Source organism: Medicago sativa, chromosome 6, assembly GCF_051527215.1.
Source record: "Medicago sativa cultivar Bolivia chromosome 6, Bolivia_mono, whole genome shotgun sequence".
Taxonomy (NCBI): Eukaryota; Viridiplantae; Streptophyta; class Magnoliopsida; order Fabales; family Fabaceae; genus Medicago; species Medicago sativa.
In genome coordinates this window covers 10,044,801-10,066,368 of record NC_140754.1, presented here as the reverse complement: position 1 = coordinate 10,066,368, position 21,568 = coordinate 10,044,801, and the positions used below count along the sequence as shown (strand labels likewise).

Sequence of the window (21,568 nt, the reverse complement as noted above, 5' to 3'; positions counted from 1 at the left end):
AAGTTTTTGCACAATATACAAATTTGTACACGATAGAAACACCATATATGAGTTTATCTAACTTATGTAACATTACACATATTAAAGCAACCAAAAGTGCTTCAGAAAGAAGATAAAAGTTTGATAAAACTGAACAATATATTCAACTTGAAAACTGAACAATGTCTTGTTGAAACAACGATGGTATATAAGCAAAGCTTTTGTTGGTGGATTTCTTTAGGAATATATTCAACTTGCATAATCACGAATTTCCTTATGTTTATTGTGGGTTTGGTTTATGTCTCTTACCTTTGTATCTTTTTCTCACCTTTGTTTGCACCAGCACCTTCATATATTTTGGGTTGCAAATGACAGGAGAAGGTTGATGGTGTCAATTTAGTTGCTAAATGATCAATTCTTTGCATGTCTTAGTTTAACTAGAAAGGAAAAAAAGAAAGAATCTTTATTTTGAATTGAACACTGCATTTTGTAACAAAAATATTGTACTTGTTAGCAAAATATTTTTTGTTTTTGAATGTAATTAATTCAAATGAAAAACAATATTGAAACAATTGTTAACTACCAATAAAATTGTGGGCAGAACTCATATTTTCGCCATACAAAATGAAGGACTAAATTCATGCAATCCCGATCATATTTATAAGAGACATTTAAGTCAACAAATATCAAATATTGATGTATTTGATTCTAATTTTATCGGATGCATTGATTTTTATTGACTCAAATGCCCCTTCTGAAATATGTTAAATGAAATGAGAGCTTCCTCTGCCTCAAATTTCTAAAACATCACATGTGTATATGAAAATATATTTCTCACAAAAGAAAAAAGTATTTTTGTCCAAAAATACATACTTAATTTTTAATTTTTTAGAAGTATATTTTCGAAACGATTTTCAAAAGTAGAAAAGAAGCTTCCAAATGATATACAGCTGCCTCTATTCTATTGCCTGCTTGGATGCATGTGACTGAGTTGGTGAGACAAATGTTTTGACCTAACTCAATTAAAATTCGTTTCTCAGAGACTCACGACTACGTTGATAGCAACTACCATTAACATATTATATTTTTGCAAAGTTTTTACTATTTTTTGAAAGGGGAGTTTATGTATTATTCATTGAATGCATGTTATACGAGTTCTCAAAAGAGTAGTATTAAAAATTAAGGCTATATATTTGTTAGTGATATAACCAAAAAAAAAGATGACATTAAAATATAAAATTCTTTTCTCTGGTTACATTTATAAACAACTATTCATTTTCTAGATTAATTAAATAACCGACGAATATCTAATATAAATGTGACTAGAGGGAATAAGTTTTAGGTTTCCTCTACTAAAGTTAAGTATATTTAAAGTATATAGGACATTAAATATAAATAATCATCTTGACTAGCTAGATCATTAACTAATACTCCTTAGGTTAGATCCAACCTTCAATAATGAAAAATAAAATTCGATAAATGCTTTTTTAATATTTTTTTTTATATCTTTAACATTGACACTAAGAAAAGCATTGACCTTAACAAAAAACTTAATATATTGAATGCTTAAACAGTTTTGGCATTTAATAAAACTATCATTGTTATAAAAGAAATTATAAGAAGCCACTTTAATTATCTTGCACCCTCCTTCGTCCTAAAAAATAAGGAGGAAACTAAAAAATTATGTTATTGAATGAATCTTACTGCGTATTTTTTTTATTGGCTTAGTCACCAATATATATTCAAATAAACACCCATATAAGCGAGGAGAAATATGGTGACTTGAATTTGAACTTAGGATTCATAAGATGTCCTCACAATCAAACCATTAGGTTGTAACAACATGAGCATTAAGTAATAATGAATAGATACATGTGTCTTTGACACGAGATTTTGGAGCTTCTCACATGGTCAAGCCAACCTCAAATGCGAGAATTGTATGGGTGATTGTGAAACCAAACACATGCTTAGTATATTCTATATTATCATAAATACAAAGTTTTATTAACACAAAGTTGACGATGATGATTTGAAAGTGATGCATGTTATATTAATCATGAATAATGATATTTTGACATCCATTTGATGACAACTTTGTTGACAACCTTGTTTTTCTCACTTCTTATTGGTCAAAAACAATGGAGAGAGAAAAAGGAAGAGAGAGAATAACAACATCATGTGAGTATGAGAGAGAAAGTTGTCCAAAAGTTGTCAAAAATTGGTTGTCAAAATATCATTTCTCATTAATCATATGATATAATTGAATTGAATCCTTCAAAAAAAATGATATAATTGAAAAATAATAATAATTAATACATTTTTTTGGAGAAATAATAATTAATATATTAGAAACTTTTTTTTTTGTCAAGTAGCCTAGTGGCTAGAGCTCAGACATTTTAAATGTGAAAAAGTCGGGTGTCCGAGGTTCGAACCTCGACCTCTGCATATAATATGCAATATCCCTACCAACTGAGTTAAGATCACAGGGATACATTAGAGACTTTAAATGACACCACTTTTTGACATTTTTTCATATATGTGACAATCATAATGGGGTTGAGAGAGTAGTTATTTCATTTTTTTTAACATAATATAAGGAATTGATTTGTATGCACTGTTAGTGTTAAAATTGTTTGGTTACTTGATCAGTGTTCAAATTCTTAATTTTCATATTTATCCAATCAAATTTCACAATATAAATATTTGCAAATAAGATAAAAATTTAAGTGAGTTAGATTTCAACCATTAAAAGTTATAAAACAATAAGGTTAAAAATAGCTTACATAAATACTCCAATATCCTTCAAAAAAAAAACTCCAATATTACTCTTTTTTTTTATTACTCTGTCTATCACATATTACATGATATTTTAGTAAAATATCATATATTCTTTTTTTTTATCGATATCATTAATTATATTTCATAGATTATTTTATAATATCAATAAGGTATTAAATATTTTGTCAAAAAAGTAAACCATTATTTTTTTAGCATTTGTCCTTTTAATCATTTTAATTGCTCCTTTTTATTATCATGATTATTATGAAAGACTAAAAAATAGTAATTTCCTAAATTCTATAATATTTTTCATGAAAGAAATAATATCAATTGTATTATCAATTCAATTCATACCATGTTAAGATTTCAAAATACTTTATAGTATAATATTCCTTAAAAAAATACTTTATAACATGAAACAGAGATTTCGTAGATAGCACCGTTCTGTCTTTAAAACATGAAACAGAACGGTGCTATCTACAAAATCCTCCGAATCAAACCACGTCACATATTCCTTAAAAAAACAAAAATCACATCAAGTGTGATGCCTAGATATTTCCTCATTATTATAGAATAAGAATGTTTTCGTCGTTCCTTCAAAAAAATAGAATGTTTTCGTCGTATACGTATCTTCGTCATTATTACAAGTAAAAACGTATATTTTAAATTTATTGAATAAGTCATTTATGTGAGTTAATACATTATTTATTGCATGAACTTAAAATATGAATTTTTATTTATAATATTAATATGTGAATTTATAAAGAATGTATTATTATTATTATTATTATTATTATTATTATTATTATTATTATTATTATTATTATTATTATTATTATTATTATTATTATAATATTGAGAGCACATTCATAGCCTATGCATCATCATCGTCATCGTCATAAAATGTTTATAAAGTCAACAGATTGCCAAGCTTCACTTCCTCATCAATTTCTTCCCTCCCTTATGGCACAATCTCACATAGTTCATCAAGTTTTTTCAATATCACCAAAAAATGAAACCTCCCCAACTACTTTTCCCTTCACTTTCTTTGACACACTTTGGGTAAGATTTCCACCAGTTGAACGTTTGTTCTTCTATGAACACACCAATTTATCTACCAATTTTTTCTTTGATTCCATTCTGCCAAATCTCAAACACTCCCTTGAACTTACACTCAACCACTTCCTCCTTCTTGTTGGTAACATCACATGGCCACAAGATTCACCACACCCTATCATCAACTATGTCCCTAGTGATTCTATTCCCTTAATTGTAGCTGAATCAAATGAAAATTTCAACCTTTTATGTTCAAATCTTTGTGAAGTTGAAAAAAAACAATACTTGATCCCAACTTTGGAGATTTCACATGAAAAAGCATCAATTGTTTCACTACAAGTCACTTTTTTTCCTAACCATGGATTTTGTATTGGTATAACTACACACCATGCAGCTGTTGATGGCAAATCTTCAACTTTGTTTATGAAAGCTTGGTCTTATTTTTGTTCCAACCTTGAAAAAAATACACCCTCTTTGTCCTTACCTCAAGATCTAACACCTTTCTTTGATAGGTCCATTATAAGAGACCCTATAGGGATAAATGAGATTTATTCAAAAGGGTGGTTGAATTTTGGAGGAGAAACAAATAATCGAAGCTTGAAGGTTTGGGAAACAATCAATACGATAAAGGGTGAAGCAATCAAAGGTATTTTTCAATTGTCACCTTTGGATATTCAAAAGCTTAAGAAACATGCACAATCCAAGATTGAAAAAAATAACAAGGTTATTAAGCTTTCAACTTTTTCAGTTACTTGTGCTTATTTGTTGGCATGTGCGATCAAAGTTGACCAACCAAAATCCAACAAGGTACCTTTTATTTTTAGTGTGGATTGTAGGCCACGTTTGGATCCACCAATTAATGCAAATTATTTTGGAAATTGTGTTGTGTCAAAATTAGTTTTGGGTGAAACCGAGGAATTTTTAAAAGATGATGGATTTGTTAGTGCTCTTGAAGGGATAAGTGATGTGTTGAAGGGTTTGGAAAATGGTGTGTTGAATGGTTTGGAGAATTGGATGTCAATAATGCAATCTACAATGAGTGAGACAGATAGGATGTTTTCTATTGCCGGGTCACCTAGGTTTGATGTTTACAGTTTTGATTTTGGATGGGGTAAACCTAAGAAAGTTGATGTTACTTCTATTGACAAAACAGGAGCTTTTTCTCTTTCGGAGAATAAGAATAATGATGGTGGAATTGAGATTGGTTTGGCTTTGAACAAACAACAAATGGAGGTTTTTGCTCAACTTTTTGTTCAAGGACTTGAATCCTTGTAATAGTATCAAGAAAATCAACAAAACGGAGTCTATCATGTATTACTTTGCCTTCCAAAAAAAAAAAAACAAAGTCACGTACGTGGTTGTAGATTTGAATCATCTGATCTAGATCAAACAATTCGCATTTTGTATTCATGTAACATGAATATGTTTTGTAAGCTTGAAATTGAATTCATTAGAACCTCTTGCTTTAAACTATTCAATGTCTTTCAGCTCATCAACCCTGGTAGGGTAAAGATAAATTCTTGAAATACTTATTCTAATATGTGTTTTATTATGAATTTGGTCTCGGGCATAAACAATTTTTTTAAGATTTACTGTATAATTAATGTATTAGATTTACAACATAGACTAAATACTTCAATCATTAAATAAACCTGAAGAAAAATAAATTGTAAAAGAGAAAGAAGAAAAATATTCACAAATGTTTTAAGGATATTTGTTAGATTGAATGAATGAATTAATGAATGCTAAGCTTTGCTTCCTCCAATATGAATGTTTTGGCTTCATCTACTTGTTTTATCTCAAACTCAATGTTTGTCTCTTTGAATCTCCGTTCGAATACACTTGTCTTTTACCATTAATGCAAATAGTAGCCACCATCGACCTAAAATGGTTCACAAAAATGAATATGACCAAAATTTGACCCATAAATTTGTACCTTGACTGGCCCTCGATATAAAAGTTATAATAATAACGTGAATTCTGCTCTTCTCCCAGCACTTTTTGGTCGCGTCCAGCTGATTTGCTGAAAATACCCCTGCGTTAGTTAAGTAACGCAAGTGTTAAATTCTGCGCTACTTAACTCACGCTACGTGCTGTTTTAAAGAAGGCAGAACCTCATTTCTCATCTAAAATCTCAAAAATCTCTCACAAATCACCCAAATCCAAAAATCCTTCAAGTTCAAATCAAACAACACTCCTATAACAAGTAAGTTTTCATAATCAAACCCCATTCTTTTATGTTTATATGTTAGATTGTTTTCTCTTAAATTAGAAATTTTTTAGATTTAGGGTTTGTTTAAATTTTGGTTTTTTTGGCAAGAAATCATACAATATTTACATGAAATGACTTGTGTTGCTTAAATGTATAGTTGTTTGCATGTTTATGTTGTAGTTTTGAGTATTAGAGAATTGGGTTTGTTTAAATTTTGATTTTGCTTGCAAGAAATGATACAATGTTACATGTAAATGACTTATGTTGCTTAATTGTGTTTAGATGTTTGCATGTTAATGTTGTAGTTATGAGTTTTAGGGTTTGTGTATAATTTGCACTCCAAGTGTTTGATGAAATGTTTGAATGAGTTTTTCATTGATTGTTTTTAATTTCTTATTGTGTAGATTTGAAGCAATGGCCAATATGTTCGATGTTCATGCACAATTCAACGACGGAGAACCTCAGAGGTTGAAGGTTCGATGCCTTGGTGTAACGTTAAGAGGTCTGAAGGATCAATTGAATGAATTCAACCAAGGAGTCAACCCCGGAGACACAAGGAGGGTGGAATACGTTCAGTATAAACGTCCAACGCTCGACTAGGGGAGAATATCATTCAGTTGGGTGGAACTAACGAACGATGATGACGTGAAGAGCATGTTTTGGGAGCACAACATGTTCCAGTGGATCGATATGCGTGTAACGTTGCTGAGATTAACTGAAGATATTATCAAGAGTTTGATTCCGCCAAAAGATCGTGATTAAGTAGGGAATGCACCTTCCAACTACAACAATTGTCTTACTCTGAAATGAGGTAATTCAAACTTATTAAACGGCAGTTCCCAAGCATTCACCCGACATTCCTATTGTTCCTTTCAAAAGATTAAATTCTTGTTAGGCTGGTTTAGATGAAGGTATTGAAGTGTCAAGGAATGCACCTCATTCTTTTGACACTTTAATACCACAATAGAGATGTCGGGTGAATGCTTGAGAGCTGTTGTTTAGCAAGTTTGAATTTACCCTATTTCAGAGGTAAGACAATTGTTGTAGTTGGAAGGCTCTACCCGAATGTAATGTAATGTAATTATATGACATATTTAGGAACATGTATTATTGAGAATCAACTATATAAGTTATGATATCGAATTCCTTCATATAAGATGAGTGTCACGGAATGCACCTCATTCTTATGTGATGACTTGTCTTATATGAAGGAATTTGATGTGATAACATATATAGTTGATATACATGTTGTTTATGTAGTGTAATGTAACTTTTATTCGAATTTGTTCAATACGCAACTTTATTCGAATTCACGCTGAGTTTAATTAGGTTTTTTTCGATTTTTTTAATACGTAACTTTATTTAAATTTATTCAATACGCAATTTTTATTCGAATTTACGCTTAATTTATTATAATTTATTTATTTAATTTATTCGAATTTATTAATTCAATACGCAATCATAAAATAAATGCAAAAATTAACAAAAATAAAGAAACAAAAATAATAGATATAAAATATCATTTTATTAATATAATTCTTATTACATTTACAATGGGGTAAAACTAAATATGCGAAAAAATAAAAAACCACCAGAAAACCTAGCTTCCGGTGGTATAACTAAAAGAAATCCACAAGAAAACCAGCATTCTTGTGGTAAAACTAAAAGAAATCCACAAGAAAACTAGCCTTCTTGGGGTAAAACTGAATCTGCACAGAGAGTGAGGAGGAGAGTGGGAATGTGAGATGGTGTGAGGAAATGAGGAAGTTTGGAGGGGTATTTATAGGTGGTTTAAGGTAACATAGCATTTAATGAGGTCAAAAAACGTGAAAAACTTAAAAAAAAAAAAAAAAAAAAACGTGTAAAAACCATTAAAATGCATTGACCACCGTCCAAAAAACGTGTGTTCTTGAGCTCTAACCACCGCCCAACTTGCGTGAGTTAACCCGCGCACAGGCCAGTGATATGTCACACAGAGTTATAAGGTGCGTGAGTTAAGTCATGCAGCGTGACTTAACTCACGCAAAGGTATTTTCGGTAAATCAGCTGGGCGCGAGTAAAAAATACTGGGAGAAGAGCAGAATTCTCATGACGTGGACTATGCATTATTATTGCATCTAGAAGTAACACACCAGCACACCACCTTAATACGTCTTAAACAAAAATATTCATAGAAAAAGAATACTTGGACTGCATTATGCATTATTTCAACTACTTTAGCTTATCACATCACATACTATATTAATGGCATCTTGAGATTCTATGAAAAATATATAAGACGACAAAAAAACTTGCGGTAATAATATAAAAAAATAATTATATTAAAATTATTGTGAAATGCATAAAATATTAGATGGAAATTATCAGCATTAATGTAATGTTTCTATTAAATATTTTTAAGGGGTTTATTAATTAAATATTTTCCTATAGTATGAAAAAATTTGTTATTTATTTGCACCGCTTTAGTTGCAGATTTTCGTTGCTTATATATATATCGATTTTATTTTGCCAAATATATAAAAGTTAATTTTCATAAACTATAAGAGAAAGTCGATATGTCCCCGTGAGCTTAACTCAGTTGATAAGGACAATGCATAATATATGCAAGGTCTGGGGTTCGAACCCTGGACACTACCCAAAAAAAAAACGATATGATAAAATTTTGAAAATTCATGATTATTTTCAATATATCAACATTAATGTATTTTTTAATTAAATATGTTGTTATTTTATATGCAAAACACACTAAATATTTTTTTTTTTTACAATTGTTGTGGATTTTACAACTTTATAATTAAATAAACAAATTTTTGCATACCGATGTGAGAAAGTTGATCCAATACAATTTTAAAAACTCACAACTATTTTCAGTATATCAACGCTAAACAAAGGGAGATCATCCCAAAAGAATGCTCACCCTTGGATCTGTAAACTTCAACTTCTTGCGATGACTTTTCGACTAGGGATGGGAATAGGCCAGACCGGTCTACAGGGGCCTACCGCCTAGCCTACGACAGACCCGGTCATGCCAGACTTTTTTCTTAAACAGAGAAGGCCTAGGTTTTTTTTTTTTGAAGAAGCAGGCCTAGGCTTTTTTAAAAACCCATTTAACTTAATAGGCCAGGCCACATGTCATTCAAAAAGTCTCTTAGGCCTATTAGGCCGGCCTTTTAAGTAAATATGAATACTATTATTTATTATTATATTATATTATATTTTGTACTTTGAATTAAAATAAAAATGTGTTAACTTTTTCAGTAATTTAAGCTTATCAGTATAAATTATTTTTTTTGCATATTTAAATATATTATGATAAACTAGAATTGAAATATGATACAATATATAGTCAAATTCCCTAAAAACTCATGTTGATTATCAAAAGAGAGTTTAATCTAATTGATATATTAGTTCGCTAGTCTATTTACACTTAGATCACATTGCTGATTTAAAGATGTTCATACGAAATAGGCTTTTAAACAGACTAGCAGACCGTATCAGGCTTTCAGAAGGTCAGGCTCAGGCTTAAAAAGTAAGCCTATGACAGGCCGCAAGTCAGGCTTACGCCTTAAAAAAAAATTGACAGGTCAGGCTCAGGCCTTACAAAGCCTAGCTCGGCCTAGCCTATTCTCATCCATATCACATGTAAGTGGAAACCAATATATGTTCAGAATTACATAAATACTCCAATCTGTCTATCACATAAATAAAAGTGATTAATAGTAATCATATTGGATTAGTTGTGTTATTTTGAGTCTTGGAGGCTAGAACTTGTTTCCTATTTTGCTTTATGTTATGTTTGAATATTATATGTGTCATTTTGAGCCTTGGAGGCTAGAGCTTGTTTGCTACTTAGATTATATTATGTTGCAAATTTCATGATTAGCAATGGATGTGTTTAATTTTGTGCATTCTTCTATGTTTTAGTTTTTATGTGTAGTGCTTGTGTTGTTTCCTTAGACTTCGATGTAGTGGACATACCGCTACCCTCTACATCATTATAGTGTTTTGGGGTCGGCCACTACGCTACGCTATTTGCCAATCACTACATAAGTTTAATTTTTATATGTTGGGGGCTTAAATTGGAACAGTATGACTCTGTTAATTACTCAGATTTTAAAAACAATTTTCCATTGTCTTTGTCATGCTTGAAGATGATGGCGTATATAAGAAACAAGAAGTATGCACAACAATGCTAAAACTAAATGTTACTACAAAAAAAATAAGGTTAAAAGAAGAGAATAGTATATTTTTTTTATTTTTTTTCTTCGAAAAAAGAATACTATATTTTTTTCTTTCTCTTTTGAGCTGATTTTTTTTCTGCTTTTAAAATTACCCTCTACTTTCAATACAAATATCACATATAAAAATTAGATAAGAGTAAGTTTAAATATTAAAATAAAATGTAACAAATTGTATATGTTCGGTTTTTTTCCTTATCATTTTAAAAAGATGATGGATGAGAGTGAATTTAAATATTAAAAAAGATAAAATCGAATTGAATGACATTATAAATAAATGATTATTTTTGGGTATTCAATGTAATTGACTTTTACACAAGTCTTTTTTTACTAGACCTTTACACTATCCCTTTTGTCCCTTGTTATAGGGTTTATACCCCTTTTAGTCCCTGTAATTTGGGCGAATTTCAGTTTTAGTCCCTGTAAAAAAAAAAGTTTAGATTCTGTCCCTGTAATTTGAGATTCTTCCACTTTTGGTCCCTCCTCTAACCCTGTCAGCAGAATCTGCACATGTGGCACACTGACTGTGTATTTATTTTTATTTTTTAATTTTTTTATTGTGCCATGTGGCATTTGTGATTTAAATTCTTAAAAAAAGTAAAAAACGAAAAAAATCTGAAAAAATAAAAAAAAATCTAGAAAAATTTATAAAAATTAAAAATAATGATAAAAATCTGAACAAATATTAAAAAAATTATGAAAGAAATGTTAAAAAATAATGAAAAAATTTTAAAAATAAAAAAAAATCTAGAAAATTTTATAAAAATTTATAAAAAAAGGAAAAATCTTAAAAAATAATGAAAAAATTTAAAACGAAAAAACATCATAAAAAATAAAAAAAATCAAGAAAATTTTAAAAAAATTTATAATAAAATCTTAAAAAATAATGAAAAAATCTTAAAAAATTAAAAACGAAAAAAAAATCTAAAAAATTTATAAAAATCTGAAAAAATAATGGAAAATTTTTAAAAATCTCGTAAAATGAAAAAATAAAAAAAATCTGGAAAAATTAATACTTATCGAAATTTTCGAAAAAATTATAAAAAAAATCTTAATTAAGTTCCTGAAAATTTTTTAAAATAAAATTCAAAATTTTTTAAATTTGCAAAATATTCAGATTTTTTTTCAAAAACAAATAATCAGAAATTTTTTTTAGATTTTTTTTCGTTTTAAATTTTTTAAGATTTTTCAGATTTTTTTTCGTTTTAAATTTTTTAAGATTTTTCAGATTTTTTTTCGTTTTAAATTTTTTTAGATTTTTCGTTATTTTTTCAGTTTTTTTAAGAATTTTTTAAGATTTTTATAAATCTTTCTATATTTTTTAATTTTTTTTTTGTTTTAAATTTTTTAAGATTTTTGCAGATTTTTATAAAATTTTCTAGATTTTTTTTTATTTTTTAAGATTTTTCAAATTTTTTCATAATTTTTTAATATTTTTTCATTTTTTTTTATTTTTATAAATTTGTTTTATTTTTTAAGATATTTTTTCGTTTTTTAATTTTTTTAAGAATTTTTTATTAAAAAAATCACAAATTCCACTTGGCATAATAAAAAAAATAAAAAATAAAAATAAATACACAGTCAGCGTGCCACATGTGCAGATTCTGCTGACAGGGTTAGTGGAGGGACCAAAAGTGGAAGAATCTTAAATTACAGGGACAGAATCTAAACTTTTTTTTTACAGGGACTAAAACTGGAATTCGCCCAAATTACAGGGACTAAAAGGGGTATAAACCCCTTGTTATAAGTCCCCATTGAGAAAAAAGTCATGTCAGTTTCTATATAAATTATTAGATATAATTATTATTCTTGCCTGAAGATGCCCTTAATTGATACTAATAATTTGTCTTGCAATATGAAAAAGTTAAATTAAATAAACATACAAAGTACAATTTAACACTATTCACACATTCCTTAAAAAAACAATATTTACACATAAGATATACATAATAACTACATTACAGACTTTTCTTAATATATGTATGAAATTAGTCAAATAGACTTATAATAAAGGATAAATGAAGTATAAAAAAATCAGAGTCAGAATTTTTCAGTAGTAAAGACTTTTTATTTCCTCTTTTTGTTATGGTAATAATTTTTATTTCAATCTTTTTCGTGTAATTATCGAAGAGTAAATCAAATAAAAATGAAGTGTATAATCTTTTAATCTCTTAAACAAAACTAAAATATGACTAGAATTCGAGGTTGATTTTGAAGTAAAATAATTATTGATCAAACTATCCTACATCAAACTCCAAATTAACTCATCTACATCATAATCGAACGGTTAACTTTAAAAATAAAACTAAATATGGTTCATCAAACAAGAAAAAGAATAGTCAAATAAAAATCCAGACGCATAATAGTCATTTGAGTCTCTGAATGTGTAATGAGTAGCCACACTAGTCATTTAATGTATCAAAATTTTAAAATAGTCAATAATTATGCACTTCATTAGTCAAAATAGTTCTTGATATTAAAATGCTTCATTAATATTATCATATCAGTCATGCAATATACTTACTTATGTCATTTCAGTCTCTATATAGAAAGTATTGAGAGATTATTTTAGCATTATAATACCATTGGGGATACTATGTATAGACCAAATGACTATTATCCAAAATCCAAAATATATTCACAATTGTATTTTTTTTTTTCATTGAGGTACAAAATAAATATTAATAAGTGCTTTATATACACACTCTTCAAAGTTCAAAAAAACTAAACCAACGATTAATTGCGGTGATTTGAAAATCGAGTGTTTGATATCTTTTCCGGCAAAACCCTAAATCGAGTGTTTGATATCTTGAATTCATCGTTTCCGGCGGAACTCCGTTCAATCACCGGCGCAATGTTCACGCCGCAGAGAAAATCACGACCTATCGGTACACCAGCATCATTCACACCGCATCGAATTGGTGCCACACCTAAATCTGCCCTCGCAAAGGGAAAAGCTATTGTCATCGCCGATGAACCTCCTCCGCCGCCGCCGTTGGGTTCTTTGACTGATTCTGGCGATGATGTTGTGGTGGCTTCTAGTTGTGCTGAAGATTGGAAGAGGTTTAGAGAAGTTGGACTGCTTGATGAAGCGGTGATGAAGAGGAAAGATGATGAAGCGATGTTGGAGAAGATTTCGAGACTGGAGAAAGAGGTTTTGATTTGTGCAATTTTTTTTTTTTTTTGAATGGTTTTTCTAGGGTTTGTTTCAATCATTGCGTATACTTAGATTTATGATTATTCTGTTTTTTTTTTTTTTTGTGGGTTTATAGATGGTTTTTCTAGGGTATGTTTTTCTAGGAATTGGTCTCCGGATGAGTTGGTTTTTGAACCGGATACCGAGTTTTGTAGCATATTGATGCAGTATATATTACTGTAACTTTGAGGAATGAACTCTTTTGATATATGTTGAATCTTTAGATTGAAGACTATAAACATGTCTGGTGTCCGATATGTATCAGAGTCGAATACGGACACAACACGGAACAAAGTATTAATTACATTTGAGTTAGATAAGTTGTTTTTTTTTTGGTTTTTTGTGAATTAGATAACGGGTTGATTTGATGCGTATAATTTGCATTTGTTAGTTGTTGTTTTGTTTGTTGTTACTATTGAGTTTGAGGAATTAGGAAATGTACACAATATGCATTAAATTTCAACCATTTGTCAATAGTTTTGCGAGTATTTAGGATGGGGATATATTCTCTTTTGTCGGAACTAGGAAACGTACACAGGACCTATAAGTAGAGAGAGATGGTATGAAAGGAGTGAGCTAGGGAATTGGGGGGAGAGACCATGCCTTTTGTGGGCCTGGGTTATTTCCTTGAATTTTGCCTAAACCATGTGATTCAATTTCTCTTTCTTAGTAAAAGTCACTTGTTCTCAAAATATTGTCATGATATTGCGAGGAAATCTTACCAAGGATTACCACTGTAGAATAATGAGAAGTTAAAAGAAATGTCAATATATGGTGGATAATCGAGAGAACTCTTTGGTTGCCTTTAAATTATAATCTGTAAAATAATTTCATGGTTGCATCTCAATGTTGTGTTTTTCAAATGTTATTGTAACAAGTTATTTTGGAAACCACATGTTACTTTGTCGATGATTAACAATTGATTAACTTCTTGTTCTTTACATTTTTTCCGCAGCTTTATGATTATCAGTACAACATGGGTCTCCTTCTTATTGAGAAGCAAGAGTGGAGTTCCAAGTTCGATCGGCTGAGGCAAGAACTAGCTGAAACTCAGGAGGTTCTAAAACGAGATCAATCATCGCATTTGATTGCATTGTCTGAAGTCCAAAAACGAGAGGAAAATTTGAGGAAAGCTTTGAGTTTAGAAAAGCAGTGTGGAGCTGATGTATGTTCGTTTTTATTTTATTTTATCAAGTCTATAATTGTGTTGAATTGGTTGTGCTTGCGTACATGCTCATTTTATTTTGACTTTGTTTTTCTTTTTACATTGGTTAGTATTGGATACGTTGATCATAGGCTTTGAACTGGGCTATAATTTTTGCTTCTCTAGCTTACTTTGTTTTCCCCTGTTCCTTTAACTTCACTATGAACTATATATGCATAATTAGTTGACTTATAGCTGTTTTATGCAACAGAGTACCACTCAGCTCCTTTGGGTTTTGTCTTCTTATGTTACATTTATTACTTTTAAAATACAAGATAAAATTATCATGATGCAAAAGTTTATTTTCAGTTCATTAATAATATGTAAAAACATCGTATATGCTGGAAGTCTGGAACTCATCCCTACATTTTTGTCCTTGACATCATCAGGATCGATAATCTTGTATAAAAAATGTGGAAATGTAATTGCTTTGAATTTCAAAATAATTTAGATTTTATTTCCAACAAAAACACATGTTTGGAGGATACCGTACAAAGGGCATTATACTTGGTTTACAAAAAATTTTGTGCACCGGTTAGAATGCATAATTGAGAATGCATAATTGAATTTTAAATATTGGATATCTGGTCATACTTGATACTTTAGTCAAATTACTTCTTAGGAAACTCCTATGATTAGATAGATATAAGTATGTATCTATACTGTGCCTGTTATATACTGCAATGATACTTTAGTCAAACTACTTCCTAGGAAACTGCCATTAATTGGTTGTCTTTTCATTATGTTTGCTATTTTAGGTGTTCATCTTGAATGGATATAGCAAAGTTGTTATCTTTCCTTGAGACTTTTATCACAGAGTTTTGAGGAATTGCTTTCATTTGATTTTAAGGTTGTCGTACATTGTCTATTGCGCTATTTCACTTTATACTGTTTATGGTGAAATTGATAAATTGCAGCTTGAGAGAGCTTTGCGTGCGATGCAAGAAGAGCTTGCCGAAGTCCAGTCTTCTTCCCATACAAAGCTAGATAAAGCAAATGAATTGGTGGATGGAATTGAAGAGAAGGCTTCAACAGTTAACAAGAAACTGCATGATGCAGAAGCCAGGCTTGCTGAGGTAAACAGGAAAAATACAGAGCTAGATATGAAGTTGCGAGAGCTGGAGGTTCGTGAAAGTTTGCTTCAAAAGGAGCGGTTGTCAGTAGCTACCGAGTATGGACCTTGTTTTAAATTTTATGAATATTTCTTGCCATCATATTTAGTCTTGTGTTTTGTGACTCAATTAATTGAAGTTGGTACTGTAACTCTATTTCAGTCGAGAATCGTTTGAATCAGTATTCTACAAACAAAGGGAAGATTTGAAGGAGTGGGAGAGGAAGCTACGGCAAAGAGAGGATATGCTAAGTGATGGTAGGCAAAATCTTGGTGAGAAAGAAAAGAATGTGACTGAAACAGAAAAAAAGCTGAAGCAGAAAGAGAGAGATCTAGAAGTGTTGGAGAAGAATATTAACTCATCTAATTCTTTATTAAAAGAAAAGGAAGCTGAGATGAGTAGAAGAGTAGCAGATGTAGATGCAGAAGAGAAGGTGTGCTTTTAAATTTCTTATTGTGTCTTTTTCTTGCCTTTTGTAAAACTTGTAATTTGCTTTGGTTTTGGTCTTTCCATATTTATGGTATGGTTATGATTGCAGAAAGTGGATTCTGCAAAGAAAACGCTGGATATTAAAGAGAAAGAATTACATGAACTGGAACTAAAGCTTAGTGCCAGAGAAAGTGTGAGTACATGCACTTGGTAACTTTACAATATAATGCTTTTTTAATCTGATGATCCAATCCAAGTCCATTGTTATGGTTTGGAGTTGCTGATTTTTTTTAAGACAACCAAACAAACCAGTCCAAATAATATAATTTTATTCTATCCCAAACTCAAACCAAATCAACTCATTAACACCCCTGCCTAGTACCTTTGAGGTCAATATGGTGATTAGTTTTTTGAAATTTACTTGGAGACCGATAGTTTAAAAGTAATAACTGATAACTTTTAAAAATAATCACCACTTATGGAAAGAAATTGAATACTATGGATTACTATATCGACCCATAGTCCTGTGATATATAATGTGTTTTCCGAAAGCAAATTTACATAACTTGAATTGCTTGAGTAATTCACATGATTTTGTTGCATTCTGACTCTTGTACATATATTTCTTACAGGAAGGGATCCAGAAACTTCTTGATGAGCAAAAACATACTCTGGATTTAAAGTTGCAGCAGTTTGAGCTTGAAATGGAACAAAAGCGGAAATCTCTCGCTGAGGAGTTTAGCAGCAAGGAGGAGGCCTTGGAGTATAGGGAAATCGAAGTCAACCATAGGGAAACCAAGGTTGGAAAAGAAGAGCAAGCTTTGAGTACGAAGTCTGAGAGAATAAAGGAGCAAGATAAGGAACTTTTAACAAAGTTGAAATCATTGAAGGAGGAAGAAAAGACTATGAAAATAAAAGAGAGAGAGCTGGAGAAGGAAAAGGAGAAATTGCTTGCTGATCGGAAGAGTTTGGAGAATTTAAATGCTGAACTTGGGAAGCTTAAAGCTGAGATTTCTCAGCAGAAGCTGCAAATATGCCAAGAGACTGAGAATTTGAAGCTTACTCAAGATGAGAGGTCAGAGCATTCTCGTTTGCAATTGGAACTAAAGCAGGAGATAGAGCATACGAGAACGCAGAAAGATTTAATTATGAAGGAAGCTGAAAACTTGAGGGATGAGAGGCTTAGGTTTGAGAAAGAATGGGAAGAACTGGATAAGAAAAGAGCTGACATTAGTGCAGAACAACAGGAAGTTGAGAAGGAGAAGGAAAAGTTAAGAAAACTGAAGAACAGTGAAGAAGAAAGGTTGAAAAGAGAGAAGCAAGATATGGAAGATAATTTAAAGAAGGAGCTTGAAAAGCTTGAATTGGATAAGAAATCATTTAGTGATTCAATTAAACAAGAGGAATTTCTTTTATCTGAAAAGGTGAAAAATGAAAAGGCACAAATGGTTCAAGATTTTGAATGGAAAACAAGAAATCTTGAGAATGAAATTCAGAAAAGGAAAGAGGAGATGGAGAAAGACCTGCAGGAAAGAGAGAGAAAATTTCAGGAGGAGATGGAAAAAGAGCTTAATAATATTAATATCTTGAAAGATGCTGCTGAAAAGGAATGGGAAGAAGTCAAGTCTGAGGGGATCAGATTAGAGAATGGGAGAAAAGAACTCGAGACAAACAAGCAACAGCTGAAGTCTGACCAACGTGAGATGCATGAAGATTCTGAAATGCTTATGAATCTTAGCCAGAAAGTAAAGAAAGAACGTGAACGCCTTGTGGCTGAAAGAAACCATTTTCTCGCACTTTTTGAGAAGCTCAGGAATTGCAAGGACTGTGGGGAAGTTGTCAGGGACGTTGTTGTGTCTGATCTTCAGTTACCTGACAGTAAAGAGTGTGGGGTTCTTCCCTTGCCTACATCTCCTCTTGAGAACTCAAAGGACAATGTTATCGCTTCTGGCTCAAACCATTCTGGATCTAAATGGCCTGTGTCTGTGTTCCGCAAATGCACGTCCAAGATTTTCAGTTTATCCCCTAGTACTAACACAGATTCTATTGGTACTTCAAATATAGCTGGGATGTCCCCTGAGTCTGATGTAAATGTTAATATAGAAAAAGTAGGAGAGCCTGTGTCATCTCCTAATATAGAAGGACCGATAGTTACTCTTCAAGAACGACAAATAGCAGATGGAGTGGCTTTTCACTCTTCTGATACAGCACACCTCCAATCCGATAACATTGCCAGAGAGGGGAATACTGAATATTCTTTATCCATAGATGAACACAGCTACATGGAAAGTTTGACAGGGGGAGGTCCAGATGATTCTCAACAGTCAGTCCCAAAGGTTGGTCGACAAAGACCTGGGAGGAAAAGCAAATCTGGAATTGCTAGAACACGCTCAGTGAAGGCTGTGGTTAAGGAGGCCAATGAGTTCCTAGGAAAAACGAGTTTGCAAAATCTTGATACTGATCATATCAAAGAAAATAGTCATGAAGAGTCCAGTCACACTGAGAAAGCTACTGGTAACAGTACAAGGAAGCGACAACGTGCACAAACTTCTAAGATTGCTGAAGGTGAGCAGAGTGCTGCTGATAGTGAAGGACATTCAGACAGTACAACAGCTGGTGGGCGCAAGAAGAAAAGGTCAACAGTTGCTCCACCCACACAAGTTACAGGGGAGAAGCGTTACAACCTCAGGCGGCATAAGACGTAAGTTTAGTCTCAGGGGCCTTGTTTGGGGCAATAAAGCTTATATGTTTCTTTTTATTGTATCAGTGTACACACTGGTTGTATTTATTTTTTGCGGATTGTTTTCTTGGATGTTTATATTGGCATTAATTCTAAAGGAATGTTTTTTCTTTTTAAATTTAAGTAATGACGTGTTTTATATATAGATAGATTGGTTCTTGCTAATTTTCACACTAAAGGAATCATCACTCTTTTCTTGTCCCGTTCCCCTCTTCCCAATAAGAAATAAAGAAAAGTTGTGGTGTGCCAATCGTCTCATTGATTGCACCAATTGTCCCGTTGCCCCCTTTCAGTTTCTAATATAGTGTTTGTATGTTTCAAGTCATCTGAATTGATTCTTGGGAATAACATTTCTATGAATATAATGATGAAAATCTGATTCCTGCTTTTTTTTTTTGTTGCAAAAGTTTGGTTAATAATTATTACATTCCCACGGGTCTTATATAAAAGTGAGGTGTGGATGTAGTTCTAGGATTTAATTATTTGAACCTTGTAATAAACACAAGAAGACTCATTCCCTAACCATAGTTTCTCCGCAGATCATAACTGTTCCTATGTTAATTGATTTAGCCAACTGTTAATTGATTAGTCAATATTTCTACATTTCTGTAAACAGTATAGTGTATGTTTAGTTTGCAATGGAAAAACTGCAGGTCTTTGGACCCAAATTATCCCAAGATTTGTAAGAAAATTGTACGGTTACAACGGCAATCCAAACATACCCGCATTAGGTGTTGTCGTATTTGTAGTTCTAAAACTTACTATTTTGGCATTAATCACTTGAGTGCTAGATTGATTATTTATATGGACAGCAATGCACTAATTATCAGATATTAATGAAAATTGAGATTGCAGTTTGATTGCTCTACTGACATGCAGAAGATCTTAATTGCAGCCCCTCAATCCTGGTTATCTAGTTTGTATAGTTTTTTGATTGAGGGCATTTGAATTATTAATTTTGGATTTTTTTACTGGGTTATCTGAATGAAGTGCATTTGGCTTTACTGTGGTGGATATTTTTCCAATAATACAGAATATCTTACTGTGTGTAATAGGAGGAATGGCAATTGCCCGATTGAGAAACTATTTAATGCAGGAGGATGTCAAGGGTGTTATTGTTTGTGTCTTTCATGTGGATTTGTGTAGCTTGTAATAATATATTTAGCACCATGCATCATTGTCGGTTGTGGTCTGGTCAGAGTTTTCTTGATTATTCTGACATCACGTCATAGAGATTTGACAGTTTTATGTTGACTGTGGACTGCCTAAAACAGGAGTTATCCAACGATGCCGTTTGATAGAATGTTATGCCTTTCCTTGAGCTGACCCCGCTTAGTGGGATAAGGCTTGGTTGTTGTTGTTCTGACATCATGTCTTTCTTTGAGCAGTGCAGGCAGAGTTTCATCAACACAGGAGTTATCCAACGAAACAAAGACTCTTGAAAAAGAAGCTTCTGGTGGTAAACAGGAGGCAGGTGATAAAAACCCTGAAGTAGCAGTGGTAGCTGATGACAATATCCAAACCACGACTCTAGTGCAGATCTCAACCGTAAAGTCTGTGGAGATCAAAGATGATCGAGTTGTAAGGGTAAATCAGTCTTCCTTTATTGATGGTTGATTTAATTGGAATTTTTAGATATATGCGCTGATTTATTTAATATTCAAACACCTTTTACAGTTTGAAATACCAAGAGACAATGTTGATGACAATGGTGCTACAACCAACTCTGTGGACCGCATTGAAGAAAGTGCTACACTGGAGTATGGAGATGAAGATGGAAGCATAGTCAATGACGTTGAAAATGAGGACGAGGGGGAAGATGAAGAGGAAGACGAAGAGGAGGAGGAGGATCCCGGTGAGGTGTCTATCGGAAAGAAGATCTTCAAATTTTTCACAACATGATTGAAGTAGTTTTATTTCTCTCTGACATCACATTATTAGATACATCCTCATTCCTTTTAAATAGGAGAGTAGCCATAATCTAATCTTTGGGTTAACTTCCATGTTTTCTTTTGAGATTTGAGATTTATTAATAAAGGTAAAAATATTTTATTGGCTCTCTTTTGTCCGTTATGACTGTCCTCTGGCAAATTAAATGTACTGCTTAGGCAAGAGGATTTTCCATTCTAATGCTAATGGATAATAAATAGTGATGAAGTGATATTAACATTCAATAACAGAATAAAAAAGAGTGTTCAATTTACATGTTGGGCCTCTCTTATCAGTAGCTTTGAAAACTGTGCTAATATCCCATGTTCTTTGCTCCTCAGCTTTTCCATAAACACGGGAAGAGAAGAGGTCAGGTTGTTAACCTTCTGCATTTCCTCTACCATTTTCTATTTCATTTGCAGTTCCAACACATTTTCAGGATATTTCCCCTTTCTTGAACTAGTATCTCTTTTATTGTGTAACTGTAAGATTGGTGATGTTGTTAGGGCCCGAGTGTTGGGCGGTAAAGAACCAACACGAGAATAGAATAAGTGTAGCGGAGATTAGGATGTTGCTTTGGATGGGTGGTAAGACTAGACATGTTGGCATTAGAAGTGACAGTATTAGAGAGTTGGAGTATCACCTATCGTAGAAAAGATGGTGGAAATTCTGCTTAGGTGGTTTGGGCCTGTCGA

The 21,568-nt window shown here is 31.8% G+C and overlaps 1 protein-coding gene and 1 pseudogene across 3 annotated transcripts; both read left to right on the top strand.

Moving 5' to 3' along the window:
• Nucleotides 1–3,659: 3,659 nt before the first annotated feature.
• LOC146912701 (phenolic glucoside malonyltransferase 1 pseudogene) lies at nucleotides 3,660–5,369 on the top strand (annotated as a pseudogene). Its single transcript, XR_015016837.1, has one exon. The product of XR_015016837.1 is annotated as a phenolic glucoside malonyltransferase 1 pseudogene (transcript).
• Nucleotides 5,370–12,989: 7,620 nt separating this feature from the next.
• Nucleotides 12,990–21,147, top strand: LOC146912700 (nuclear matrix constituent protein 1-like). Of its 2 annotated transcripts, none has more exons than XM_085722198.1 (8): nucleotides 12,990–13,417; nucleotides 14,415–14,624; nucleotides 15,581–15,834; nucleotides 15,938–16,208; nucleotides 16,314–16,397; nucleotides 16,837–18,905; nucleotides 20,333–20,525; nucleotides 20,622–21,147. In XM_085722198.1, the coding sequence occupies exons 1-8, from the start codon at nucleotides 13,118–13,120 to the stop codon at nucleotides 20,844–20,846; spliced, it is 3,606 nt and encodes a 1,201-aa protein (XP_085578324.1). In that variant the 5' UTR covers nucleotides 12,990–13,117; the 3' UTR covers nucleotides 20,847–21,147. The 2 variants fall into 2 exon arrangements, with proteins under 2 accessions (XP_085578324.1, XP_085578323.1); XM_085722197.1 differs by having other exon boundaries at nucleotides 20,333–20,531.
• Nucleotides 21,148–21,568: the final 421 nt, after the last annotated feature.

Bases quoted from the DNA above. Each gene is read 5' to 3' on its own strand.
- LOC146912700 (XM_085722197.1), top strand. From the start codon at position 13,118: ATGTTCACGCCGCAGAGAAAATCACGACCTATCGGTACACCAGCATCA. The intron at 14,625-15,580 runs GTATGTTCGTTT...GATAAATTGCAG, and splicing joins AAAAGCAGTGTGGAGCTGAT to CTTGAGAGAGCTTTGCGTGC. The intron at 16,209-16,313 runs GTGTGCTTTTAA...TTATGATTGCAG, and splicing joins ATGTAGATGCAGAAGAGAAG to AAAGTGGATTCTGCAAAGAA.